At 40.3% G+C, this 13,684-nt stretch overlaps 1 protein-coding gene across 8 annotated transcripts in view; it reads right to left on the bottom strand.

Moving 5' to 3' along the window:
• Positions 1-340: 340 nt before the first annotated feature.
• sh3kbp1 (SH3-domain kinase binding protein 1) overlaps positions 341-13,684 on the bottom strand; it is a 31,494-nt gene continuing 18,150 nt past the window's right edge. For 2 of the 8 annotated variants that reach the window (XM_063912758.1, XM_063912765.1), the window contains 12 exons: positions 11,026-11,095; positions 9,907-10,001; positions 9,570-9,665; positions 9,406-9,457; positions 9,236-9,307; positions 7,736-7,871; positions 7,555-7,623; positions 7,304-7,421; positions 6,359-6,490; positions 5,359-5,570; positions 5,204-5,267; positions 341-1,966 (listed from right to left, as the gene is read on the bottom strand). In XM_063912758.1, the coding sequence (XP_063768828.1) occupies positions 1,928-1,966; positions 5,204-5,267; positions 5,359-5,570; positions 6,359-6,490; positions 7,304-7,421; positions 7,555-7,623; positions 7,736-7,871; positions 9,236-9,307; positions 9,406-9,457; positions 9,570-9,665; positions 9,907-10,001; positions 11,026-11,095 (1,155 nt within the window). In that variant the 3' untranslated portion in view covers positions 341-1,927. Of the gene's footprint in view, positions 1,967-5,203; positions 5,268-5,358; positions 5,571-6,358; positions 6,491-7,303; positions 7,422-7,552; positions 7,624-7,735; positions 7,872-9,235; positions 9,308-9,405; positions 9,458-9,569; positions 9,666-9,906; positions 10,002-11,025; positions 11,096-13,684 lie in introns of all 8 variants that reach the window. The other 6 variants (XM_063912759.1, XM_063912760.1, XM_063912761.1 and 3 more) reach the window with 6 other exon arrangements.

Raw genomic sequence — 13,684 nt, 5'->3', positions numbered from 1 at the left:
CTGCTTTTTTTTACTACAAGGCCACAGAAAAATGTTTCAATAACAAACCATTAAACATCTAAATACTTTAAACTGTAATAGTTAAATTGATTGACATTGCATTTCTTTAACACATTTTCAGGGATTTTATCTGCTTTCCACTTACAACCTAATAAGAAATGCTAAGGTGGTTTCAGTGCTTGTTAAGGCAAACGCAAATATGAGGATATAACAGTTATTTGTATATAGAGGACTAGTTACTCCAACAGTAAAGAGAGATAGAATGGCTCCTTCATCGTGCATATATCACATATTACCATCAGACAAATCCAAAACAGTATAAAAATGACATACGCTCACATACATTACATAATAGCATCTTTATTCCACTGAAATATAAAAGTATATATATTTATCACTATCCTGGAGAGAAAGGACCAAGTCAAGAAAAACAATTTGAAGACTCAGTTGTAGCAGTTTTGCTCATTGTCATAAGAAAGAAAGACAGGAAGAAAGAAAAGAAAGACAGAAAGAGACATATTTGGAGTCAAAAACAGGAAGGCCACAGTGACGGGTTGCCATAGATTCTGTGCACGTATAAGGAAGGGAGGCAAACAGCCGTACATGCTACCACACATACTGTACATGCACACTCACATCTGTATCTCTGACCTGTGACCTTTCACTACATTCCTCAAACCCTGTGTTTTACCCTTCATTGGCTGACAAAAGAGCACCAAAAACATCAGATACACATTGATCTCTTTTTTTTCTGCTGAGTTGTGGGGAGGGAAGGGGAGTGGGGGTTGAGGTTTCTGGAGTTGTGGTGCAAAAATGCAAAAGCAAAATAAGGTGGGGTAATAATATGTTTTGGTCCAGAAGGCATTCTTGACATGATATTTATTATATCATAGGTGTGTTCATGCAGTGAGATGTGCTTTTCTTCTCCCAGCATTAAAGCAATTAAGCATTTCCCAAAGTGGGAAGTTATTCCTGGAAGTTATTCCTTTATATAGCACCTATAATATCAGTACTCGTCAAGTTGATTATACTTAATTAGATTGATTGTGGGTAGGAATCAGGATGTGCTTATAATTTTAGCTTTCCAGCAGGTGGAGTATTACACTAGAATCTGAAAAATGATCACAGTAAGAAGAGAAGGGTCAGGGAAATATATCCAAATGCCAGTGCTGTTTATGGCTGATGTTTCAACAATCCCCCGCCTGCAGTGTACCATACAAACATCAAGCTCAGTGTGTCAAATAATGCATCTCTAAGGATAACGAGTATTTTATGTGATCAACACAAATCTTAACGTTAATTTATACCATTAAAGAAATCATGATCCGGCCGAAACAACCTCAGATTACAAAAAAGTTTATAATCTTAAGGTCTACAACTGCAGTCCTTACATGGATGGTAACAATGCACGCACGCACGCACGCACACACACACACACACACACACACACACACACACACACACACACACACACACACACACACGCACACATATAGGAGTGAAGGCCGCAGAGTAGACACAGAGCACAGAGGTTGTGTGAACCAACCTGGCTACGAAGGTCAAGTTCCAAATTTCCTTCACAATACGAAACAAAAAGCATCAGCGCGGCTGACAGGGCCCCTTTGTCATCATTCCGTAACCTGTGACAACATACAGTCATTCAGTACCTGTGGCACAGCAAGCTTTAACATGATAGCAGTAAACTTAACAAGAGAAGCCTCTTTAAAAGAAGAATTAAGAAGTAAACACAGGATAAGGCGGTGTCAGAGGGGCTAGGTGGCTGATTCCATGGTATTGTATAGTTGCTGATGTTGATCGTGATGACCATTTGGCACAAACTTTGTTTTACCGAAGTGTCTCGGGCCAACAGTGAGAATGTTTAAAAAATGTTGGCCTCCAATGTGGTGATAAGGTGATGCTTTAATCTTCATTTCGACAGGCTCTTCTTTATGTGATCTACTTCCATCTGTCAAACAAAGACACAAATGTTGTGAATTAATTTATTTTACATTTAAAGACATAGCTCTTAAAATCCTTTCTAATAGATAATTAATTATTTTTCATTCATTTATATGTTTAAATTAATTATTTCCAATCAAAATCTCTACATTTTCCAGTTCCCAAAGTAACATTTTCGTATTGCTTGTTTTTTCAGGACCAATAGTCCATGATTATTCAGCATAAAATAACACATTTCTAGAAAAAAACTCATACATTTATGACTTAAATCTGTGGTTTTCAATAGGTGAGGCGCGCCTCCCCTGGGGGGCGCCAAAGAGCCACAAGGGAGGCGTGACGCGTGAAGAAAAAATAACGTACACATCCGTATGCAGCTCTATTGAGATCGGTAATTGTTTGTGTATTAGCTGTAAAATGCATCGTTGCCTTGTCCCAAATCAACAAAAGTCAGCACTAAGGGAGGAGACAGGACCCAGCAAAAAACGTAGGAAATATGATCTGAGTACTTAAAGTTAGGTTTCACCTGGTCGTGGTCCGAGGCTGCACCTCTGTCGCAGTGTGTGGTCTGCAAGGAGGTGCTAGCAACCATGAGACCATGCAAACTTCGGCGTCACATTGAAACTAAGCACACGGAATTTAGTGAACAAGCCAGTTGAGTTTTTTGAGAGGAAGCGTGATGATTTTCAGTCACAAAAAAACACAATATAGTCGTTTGGCACAGGGACGCTGGAAGTAGGGGTGCTGAGGGTGCTGCAGCACCCCCTGGTGAAGGACTATTGCAACACTGCAACAGTGACGTAGTAAATTAATAATTTTTATTTTCAACTTTTTACTTTAAAACAAAAAAATAAAAACATTAATTTTCTACTTATACATAATCGTGATATTTTTGTTTCCTGTAGCATAATATTGAATCAAGCTCATTTTTTGCTCCGTTGCGCTGCGTTTGGTGTGATGTCATCGTCACCGGGTGACGTCACTCAGCACCCCCAACTCTGAATGACTTCCAGCGTCACTGGTTTGGCACTATTGACATGAAGGCGACAGAAGCATCTTATCGTGTCGTGCTACGTATAGCGAAGGCAGGCAAACCCCATAACATCGGCGAAACATTGCTACCCCCTAGAGATATGTGTTCAGTGATGCTGGGAGAAGCAGCTGCTGCTAAACTTGCCGTGATCCCTATCTCTGACAATACCATCCAGTGACGAATATCAGACATGGCTTGTGATGTCAAAGAGCAGGTCCTGGACGGTGTTCGTGAAAGCCCCTTTCACGCTATTCAACTAGATGAGTCCACTGACGTCGCACACTGTGCTCAATTGATGGTGTACGTTTGGTTTATCAAAGAGCTCAGTGTGCAGGAAGATTTTTTGTATTGCGTTCCTCTACCCGCCCGCACAACAGCTGACAAACTTTTCAAGGCGTTGAATCATTTTTACCAGGCTAATTGCCTTGACTGGGGCCGATGTTGTGGCATATGTACTGATGGGGCAAGATCAATGACTGTCCGTCACAGCGGTCTCGTTAAACAGGGACAGGCAGTTGCCCCTGCTGCTGTCTGGAAGCACTGCATCATCCTTCGCCAGGCGTTAGCAACAAAACGGATGCCCCAAGAATTGCGTGCAGTTCTTGATAAGGCCGTCAGGATTGTGAACTTGATTTAATCGCGTGCCTTAAACGCCCGTCGGTTCTCGATCCTCTGCAATGAGATGAGCACTCACTTCCAGCAGCTGCTCCTGCACTCCGACCAGGCTGTGCAATTTGCGCGAGTCCTCCTCTTCCTCACAGAGATTAACTCCCCATTCGCAAAACATCTGGCAGACATGAACTGGCTTGCTATGTTGGCCTATCTCTCTGACATCTTCGATAGGATCAACTCCCTCAACACTTCTCTCCAGGGCAAAGAGTGCCACGTCTTTTCGGCACACGACCAAGTGTCTGGGTTCAGGAAAAAGCTGGACTTGTGGTGTGCTCGTGTGGAACGAGGTTTGGTGGAAATGTCCCCAACCCTGGAGGATGTTGCGGAGAAGACAGGGCTGCCTCTCAACTCTGTCCAACCGGTTATCACTGCGCATTTGAATGGGTTGCGTGACCAGTTTGGCGAGTATATTGGAGAGGAAGCAATGGGAAATCAGTGGGTGAGAAATCCGTTCTCTTTCCACGCCACACCCCGTGATGGACTGAGCCTGCAGGAGGAGGAGGCCCTGAATATGGACTTGAAGCAGAGACTGGGAGAAATGTCGATCACGCGTTTCTGGTTGTCTGTAGACAGCGAGTTTCCCCAGATCTCCACAAAGGCTATGAAAGTCCTAATCCCCTTCACCTCCACCTACTTGTGTGAGTGTGGGTTTTCCGCACTGACCCTGATTAAAAACAAATACAGATCAAGGCTGCAGGTGGAGGACGACTTGCGTTTATTTCTCTCGGCAGCGCAGCCCCGCATCGAACACCTCTGCGCATCAAAAGCGCGGCCTCATTGTTCCCACTGATATGGACGATTTAATTGAAACTCAAAGTTGTGTTGTCTTGAATGCATACATTGGTTGGGCCTAGGGTTGATTTCGCTCTTGTAGCGCAAATGACGTGAATGGCGTCATTTTGTTTGTTGGTTAAATCTGAGGCTTTATGTGACTGAAAACGTTAAAAAATGTGAGGAAAATATGTGAATCTGCTCGATCTGACAACATGCCCTCAATGCAGTGACTGTTAAATGTTATGTGTTCCTTGAACAACCAGCGTTGTCGTTCATTGGCCAGAGAGCTGTCAATTATGCTGATTCTGTTCGAGATGATGTGCATCTTCTTCAAATGTGCGCTTTTTGACTTGTGGATAGGCCTACTGATGTTCAGTGATTTTAAAAGTAGCCTCAATTAGGCCTGCATGAAGTTTGAAAGTATTTGCTGTTGCAAAGATCGTTTATGAATGCACTTTTTAAAAAGTTGTGAAAATAAAATGTCTTCAAATACAACATTAAAAATTATTTACATTTTATCAGTTTTTAATGAAACTCGTCACTGCCTGGAACACACAAAAGATGGCATTTACTGCAGAGGTGTGTGTGGGTTAGGTCAGGCAGACAGGAATTGGGGAAGGGGGGCCTCGGCTGTCCTTTCCTACTCTAAGGGGAGGCTCACATTCACCCAAATTGAAAACCCCTGACCTAAATGATAGTATGTACATACAAAAAGAAAACATTGTTGTGTTTTAAGTGTGTGTTCCATCAAGTTTTCATGAATCTCACCTGTAAACTAACACGAATCTTCTTCTCCTCATCTAGCGCGTTGGTCAATTGCTTCATTTCTTGCCTGAAATACAAAAAAACACATCAGCAGAATGAGTCTGGTACTCCTACACATGTGCTCAGACAGAGGTAGGTATACTGTATATATGGGGTACCTGTGCTGGCTCTTCAGCAGTTCTACGGACGCCCTCAGGTCTCTCAGCTGGTTCCTGAGTTCCTCCAGTGTTGGGGGGGATAGAGGTGAATGCCGAAGCTCGGGCGAGGGGCTGAGACCCAAAGAGGAAGACGGGGATGTGGGGCGATGGCTGGCGCTTGGTGGGGTCAGGACAGAGGGCCTCGTGGGCTGTGGTGCTTTACTGTCAGATCCCTGAAAGCAAAGGTTAACAGAGATATTATTGATTCATTAATATCAGTGATTAATAATCTCAGATGTCATATTTTTCAAATAAAATAACCCGGTGCTTCTGCTTCAGCTTTATGAATCGGAAGAGATCCCCTTTAAGATATAAAACGAAATTACAGCAAAGATTATATTTAAAGTTGTACTAATCTTTAAAGCATTTCACAAAAATAAGATCCTTTAATGACTAAACTCCACGTATTTATGATTATTTTGTGAAATGATGAAAGCCTACAACTGGATCATATGAAGGAATTGTTTTTCTAACTGAAAAATAAATACATTTTTGAACAAACATTTTTGCTAAATTTCTAACATAAATCCAATAAAAAACTGCTTGCCTTCTTTATTTGGTGTTTTGATGTGTATTTATTATTCTACCCCTCTGATAAGTGATAAATACAGAAGAGGGTTAGGGCCACGTGACATTTTTTGGGATCTGCCAAAAAGTTTAAAAAGTTTTACTTCTGTTATTAAAGTTAAAATTCTGAGACTTTTTTTTCGCAAGAACTCCTAAACAAAATTCCCTTTTGGGCTTTTTTCACATGTGGCCCTTGTACTTTTTCATATATTAACTTTTCACAAAAGTAAAAGTTAGCGTTTTTGTCAACACAATGTCACATCAGCCATTTACAAGGAAAAATTGAGTAAATTGTTAACAGGGAAAAAAAAACAGCAGCTCAGAAACATGAAAATATGTGCGTTGCTGCTCTCTGGTGGATGAAATAAATACTCAAGTGTAAATGTGGTCTTACAGGGACAGCAGGGACTCCTTTTCTCAGGGTAACCTCTACAGGTCTAGAGGGGACGGAATCCAGCTCCTCCTTCATTCTTTCCTTCCTCTCCTCCACTGCAGGGGGTTCAAGATCCATAATCGACATGGAAGACTGCAAGACACAGTGAAGGTCTTATTTATTCAGTGTATATTCTGATGCTTGTAGTACTCCACAGATCTGTTTGAACAATCACAATCAATCATAATGGCTGACTTCATTTGGAATAGAGAAACCTAAAATTATATCATTAATGTTTTTGTGTTCAGAGATTTAGAGCTGTTGTTGGAACTGCTGACAATTGATTAGTTTTAAATGTTGTCATTTATTTACACATTTGTTGTTCTGCTTTCTGTGAGAACTTTCTGCTTGTTTCTGTTTATTATATATAAGAAAACACAATTTGTTTTGGACTTATAGTCTGTTAGAGATTACATACATGTCATCTTGGGTTCTGGGACTTTTTCGAATAGCTTGCATTTGTAAGAAGCTACTCCATTGACTATGTTTCTGCGTTGTGACCAGTGATGGGTGGACTTTATTATGTATTAAATGCAATATTATATGATAAAATAAATCTTTATTACTCACTTGGAGAAATTCACAAGCCATCCAACATCATGTATTAGTATTTAACATGAGCAAGACATTAAACAAAACGAGAAGACTACATTGAAGCATCAATAATTATAAACCTATTATGTAATGGCCATTTATCGAAAATGGGCCATTGTGCATAAGGAGTATTTTTACATATGCATGTTCATTTGAATCAACATTTGATTTCAAGAAGTTTGGTATAAATAACACTGCTGTATTACTACTTTTACCTGAGAAAAGAGTTTTCTCTGATGTGACACAATGGTGAACATAATCCACATATTCAACAATTCAGCATTTCATTATAGGCTGACTAAACACACTCACAGCTGAGAGGATCTGTGAGCGAGGCCGGCGGTCTGTGACTCTGGGCCGCGATGCTGTCGGATGACTCAGCTTCTCTGTTGAAGCCACCACTACATCCAGGTCCACATCTGGACAAACACACATCAGAAACACAAACACATCTGATTAGCAGCAGATAAAGCTTCACGTGATACAAAGAGAGCGCCCTGCCAGTTACTGAGGCACCGTATCTTGATCTCACTGGGCGATACTCCTGTCGGTCAAACTCACCAGCTTCATGTGACCTGTCAGTGGCAGAGTCTGGTGTCGAAGCCCCGCCCTCAGATTTAGGGCTTTCATACCTGAGCAGGTAAACCATACAACAACATTAGGCTGTGTACGCTTACAAGTGAATGGGTTTTTTTTGTTCTCGTAAGAGCCAATGATTGTGTGTGTATGTGTGTGTGTACTGACGCCAGATTGGGCGGTCTCTCTGGACGCCGCGGGGCTTGGGAGGAAGAGGAGGTGCTTGTCTTTGGGGGGAGGGGTTTCTTGGGAAGAAGAGATGGGAGGGCGGGTTTGGGGATGTCTCCAAGCTTCACCTCTTCACCTAAGCACATATAAAAAATGATACACACAAATGGATGTTTAAAGGGAAAAATAACTGACAAGACACACATAGCTGTAAATAGCCAGAGGTGCGACTCAAACACTCACACAAAGACATGTGTAATAGGGTGAGTACAAGGAGTGAGTAGAAATGAGGAATGTAGCTGCATCTGACCAAGAAGGAGTAAAGCAAACCCAAATTAGGTTTTTCTATTATAAATGTCTGGAGTTACCCAAGAATGCAAAAACACGAGTTAAAAGAAGCGAAGGAAGGGAAAAAAATGGAAGGTGATGAAGACCACAAGGGATCAGGAAGAGCAGGTGGGTGTTGATGTGTTATATGAAATTAAATGAGAGCCAATTTGTTTTGGAGTGTGTGTACTTTTTTAACAATTTATTTTAGAGTCGTCCCCGTAAAGTCACCTTGGAAGAAAATCTGTAAAACGGCTTCATCATTATTGAAAGAAGGAGAGTAATGTCTTTTTTAAATATTTGATGTTCCTTACAAAAAGTCTGCTCTGAATCGCTTGTGAATGGTGCACCTTTGCAAAAGCAGTTTTCCAGCCGTTGATGGAGATACTCGGATTGGGGGGGAGTGTGTTTTAATGACCTTGAATGTGACAGGAAGTCTGAATGACTTGTAGTATCCCACAAAACCTTGCAAAGTCGTTGCTCAGTAGGTACTCAAGATACGCAAATGTGCACAAGCGTGGAGAAAGGGGTTTTTGTTTTGTTTTTGGCCTTTTGAAATTAGAATCCACCGGACCAGCATCAACAATAAGAAGCTATGTATGCATTAATATTCACATCTAAATATGTCCTATATGATCCTTTGTTTGTCAAAGATCAATTGTTGCTGATAATAAAGTACATTTAGGCTAGACTTCAACATTGTTGTTTTGCACTTTAAATTAAGTAAAGACTGTATGCAGTAAGTACTTCTTCCAACCCCGCTTATTAAAACTCAAGCAGAGTAAAGTGAAGATATAAGTCCTTACTGGGGTCGAATATTGTGTGTGTAGCATTGGTCCCATATATCTTTTTTATTTTTTTAGGTATAAGTTTCACACTTATTGCTACCATTGTTTGGGCCGAAAACTTTCATTGCACACAAATTAATTATGACATGCTGCAAGTTATTTATCTGCTGCTATTGTTACAACAGAACACTGCAGCGGAATTGTTCTAATTTACTGTAAAAAGCATACATTTCGTCCCCTCCAACTTATACTTTGAAGCTAACCAACAGATCAGATGCCGGATGAGTAATATTGAGCATGTTAGTTTGCGATCTGTTCATCGCCAGCTGAACAGAGGAGCAGAAAGTCGCAGGCTGAAAGTGAGCGGGGTCGCAGTAGACTGTACCTCGATCCTGGTCCCTCTGTGGCAGATGTTCAGGTCGCTCAGGAGGAACCTTCCTGACCTCTGTCTTTCTATCTATAGGTCAGAGTTTTTACAGATTTTTTTCTTTTTCTTTTTCTCTTTGTAGTTGATAAAAATATAAGAGAGGAAAGAATGTGTGAGTGTTACTGTACCTGTGGTTTGTTTAGCTGATGGTGCACTTGGAGGAGGTGGTTTCTTTGGTCTCTGCAAACACACAGAGAAACATTAGCAACACTTTAAGAATGTGTCATGTCGTGTCATGACACCTCAAGGCTTCATGCTAAGCAGACGACTTCTGCATTTATGGTAAAATTACCCCTTTCTCCACTTCTAGCAGCTTGACAAAGTTGTCTGGGAAAACACCTTGCCTTCCTCCGATCTCCCCCTTCCACCAGCCTGCATCAGCACACTCCTGAGCAAAAAAGTGTATTTCATGTGTACCTGAATACAAATTGTTATTACCTTTGCAAATAAATCTAGCTAACCAAATGAAATCAAAATCAAAGGAGACACACCTGCATAAAATAGTGATTACACACACACACACACACACACACACACACACACACACACACACACACACACACACACACACACACACACACACACACACACACACACACACATACACACACACACGCTTAAGGATTTACCTTGGTGATAATGTTGATGATTTCCCCCTCTTTGAGTGACAACTCATCTTCATTTTGTGCTTCATATGGAAACAGCACCTTACATAGCTCCAGCCCTGCAGATCAATTAAGATAAAGTCAAACAAAAACTAAAGAACCGGATACAAGAGAGTGGGAGTTTTACAGTTTTGTCCACATGACAAACTTGAGAGAATGACATGTCAGAGAATTTTCCAGCAACAGAAAGTAGGAAAGAACAAAGAATGGCCCTGAATAACTGAATTAACATCAAATACTTCTTGAGTTGGAATAGGTAGTTTTGCCATTTCACTTCCCCTCGTTCCCAATCATTTTCATGCAGAATAAACCACATAATACACCAATAATGTAGTTACTGTGTACATTATGTATGTGTTTAATTATATTAATACATAACTATATCATCCATGTACAAGAATTTGTATTTTCCTCATTACTTTACAGCTAGTTTGACATATATTGTTCTATTTCTTCCCATTAATTTTAATATTTACATATTTGATTATACAACTGCACCACATTTTTCAATTTTGTAATGTTCAAAAGAAACCTTTTAACATTTGGCCTTCAACCATGTCATTAATAAACAAATAAGAATCTGTTACCGGTTACTTGGTTAAATATGTAAATGATTAATCTAGCCATTGTATTTAGCTATTATAAAACGCAGGAAGGATGAGATACAACACTTATATGTTATATTCTGATAGCATCGCTTTTACACACTGGTTTACAATGTATGTGTGTGCAATACATACAAAGAAGGAAGAAGATCATGGAACTATTTCCTTATAAAACGGCTCAAAATAAAAAACAATTCTTTCTTTACTTATTGTTTGGCATCTGGATTTCAGTTTCCTTCATCACTGCTTGAACACATCACCAACATGTATTTTCAAAGCGGTTGCTTGGCAAAACACAATGCTGTGACAAAGGAAAGCTTTTGCATGAAAGGTAGGAAGTGATCTAAAACTTTGGTATGCCTTAAAAAAAAAATGCTGGACTGTATACAAGTCTCTCTGTATCCTCAGAATGCCGTACTGAAATGTAGCCTGTTTGTATTGTCGTTTTTATTACAATTATTACAAGTTGTAACATCACCTTTGGCTTTGCCATCAGGTTCAGTCTTCATGGTTTCCGAGGCAACACTTGCTGCTTTGTCGTCGTTGGCCTGTGAGGGACAGTTGGAAGAACATCTTTAGTTCCACACACAAATCCCATCCTCATGCACTTACAACTAGAGCTGTCTACAATCTACATTTAAAACCACTCTGTTTCAGTTTGGAACTTCCTGTGCCTGCCATGAAGATTTGCTTAGACGTCTCTTGAGGATAACGTGACATGCTTTGACTCAGTTGTGGATGGTGTGATAAAAGCAGAGCTTGCTCAATAGCATTGGTGCTAAAAATGTCTCTCCCTTTTTCCTGTATAATCAATAAAAAACAGGAGTCGCGTTAGCAACGTTAGCCGCCACTATGTCTCTTTTAGTTGACAATGACAATGCATGATAGTGACTAACACCGTAGTTTACTGTAGATTAGGATATAGTAGGGCAGGTATAAATATGTCGCTAAACAGATGAAAAATGAAAGCATACATATTTGTCCGAACCAAATTTGATAGTAATTCAAAAGCTGATGACAAATCTCACTTAAAACAAAACATTGACCTCATAATGGCATTAAAAGAGAAGTCAGAGTATCACCACAGATCTTAGGATTCGATAGTGACCATAAATGTCTATTCAAAAAGGGATGCAATCAGTCCAATAGTTGAGATATTTCGATACCAACCAAAGTAGTGGACCCCGAAATGTAGAAATATACACTAACAAAATTAAACCATTAACTTTATACATCCACTTTTCTCCAGTGAACACTACTGTCCCATAGCTCAAACCTAACCAGCTAATTAGACTGTATTTATAACAAAAAAACCTAGACTTTGTGAAGGGTGGGTGTGAGAGAGTGTACTATAGGTTGTTAAAGGATCCGTTGTTTTGGGGCTGGAGTGGATCCCTTGACACTGTTTGTGGAACCAGGGTGGCTCTTACACAGGAAAACACACACACACACACACACACACACAGACACACACACACACACACACACACACACACACACACACACACACACACACACACACACACACACACACACACACACACACACACACACACACACACACACATTCACAAGACCCGGTCTGTCCCGAAGACACAGCTGTGCTCTGTTCTGCTTGGCCCGAGAGAAAAAAAACCCCAGAGCACCTCCCCCGCCAGCTTCTCTCCTCTCACTACACCCTTCCCCTTCTCCTCCTCTCTAATGAGACCCATGTGGTGCCACAAGCAATGAGACATCATTACAACATCACAGAGACGTTTCAATGTCCGAGCATCACATGTTCCATGGTCTCTTATAGGAAGTAGGAACTGACCAATCGAGTTTCTTGAAGCCACAGACAGAGATACATCTATTTTTGAACGATCCAGACAGTTAAATTTATCAACACTTTTAGTTTTAAAAGGAAAAAGGGAACAAGGTTCTTATTTAGTGTAGTAGTAACCACACATGATCCCACTGCTGCATTGACTGTGTTGTACTTCTGTCTGTTTCAGAGCTGCATTATTTTAAAGTGTCTCCAGAGCCAAGAAAACTAGGCTTACATTTGAACCTTTATTGTAGGTTTCACAAGGAAGGTATACAACAAACATTATCAAAATGCACAAAGGTGCTGTGCTGCGCTGTGTGGCCTGGTGTATTCAAATAAGTACATTTTAATGACAAAATACAACTTTTTACATTGCAAATGCAGATTTTGTTCAATGAGTTTCAAGCTCATGGGCGTGACCTCTAATGACATACTTTTTTGCACACAAGTTATAGGCAAGACAACATTGACTCAAACAAACAAAATCAACATATTTTCATCTTATCCAGTCACTGTATAATGGCTAAGATGATAGCAAATGGTTGCATATGTGCACTTTGTCTGCTGCTTTGGTCATGAGCAGATGCTGTACTTCTGCCTGCACCCATGAAACCATGCTGATAAGAGTGGTGAGATTAAACGAAAAACTGTAAACTCAATGAGTTTGAAAGGAAACTAAATGAGTCATATAAATATTAATAATTGCCCAGTAATTTGAACCGAAATTTTGAATAAATTATACAGTCCTTGAAAGGCTACGAGGATATTTTAATTTCACTATAATCAAGAAAGCAACAAAAAAAATATCTATATTTGATGGTTATTGTATAACAGAAAAATCCAGAAGTCAATAGCCAGCTCAAATATTAGCAACACCTTTTATCAAATGATTCAGTTTATATGTAGGAACATTCTTCATATTGTCCTACCATTGAATAGGCCTGGTGGAGGATCCTTCCTTAAGGAATGACTACCCCTCCTAAATGTCACGCTGTAGAATTGTTTCAGCTGATCACAAGACTGAGTGACTCTGACTCATCTCATAGAAAAAGATCTGGAGGAAAGGCTGAAAACATCCTTTCTGCCAGAATGAGAGTAAGATGTTAAAAATAATAAAACCCAATTCAAAAGCAGGAGACCTGTCAATGTAATTATAGAATTGACATGGCTCTGCATGACTCATGACTTCTGCTGTCACCTCCTCCAGAGCCTCATTAGAGAGCACAGACTCGTCCCACCATAAAGCAACATCACAGCCTCCCCCTCAGCAGGACAGGCTGACAAACATCCTTCAGACAAACACACACACACTCGTATATGTCTGTGGGAA

The sequence above is a fragment of the Eleginops maclovinus genome, chromosome 21 (assembly GCF_036324505.1).
Source record: "Eleginops maclovinus isolate JMC-PN-2008 ecotype Puerto Natales chromosome 21, JC_Emac_rtc_rv5, whole genome shotgun sequence".
NCBI lineage: Eukaryota > Metazoa > Chordata > Actinopteri > Perciformes > Eleginopidae > Eleginops > Eleginops maclovinus.
The sequence above is the reverse complement of the archived record's forward strand: the minus strand, read 5'-3'. Positions and strand labels throughout refer to the sequence as shown.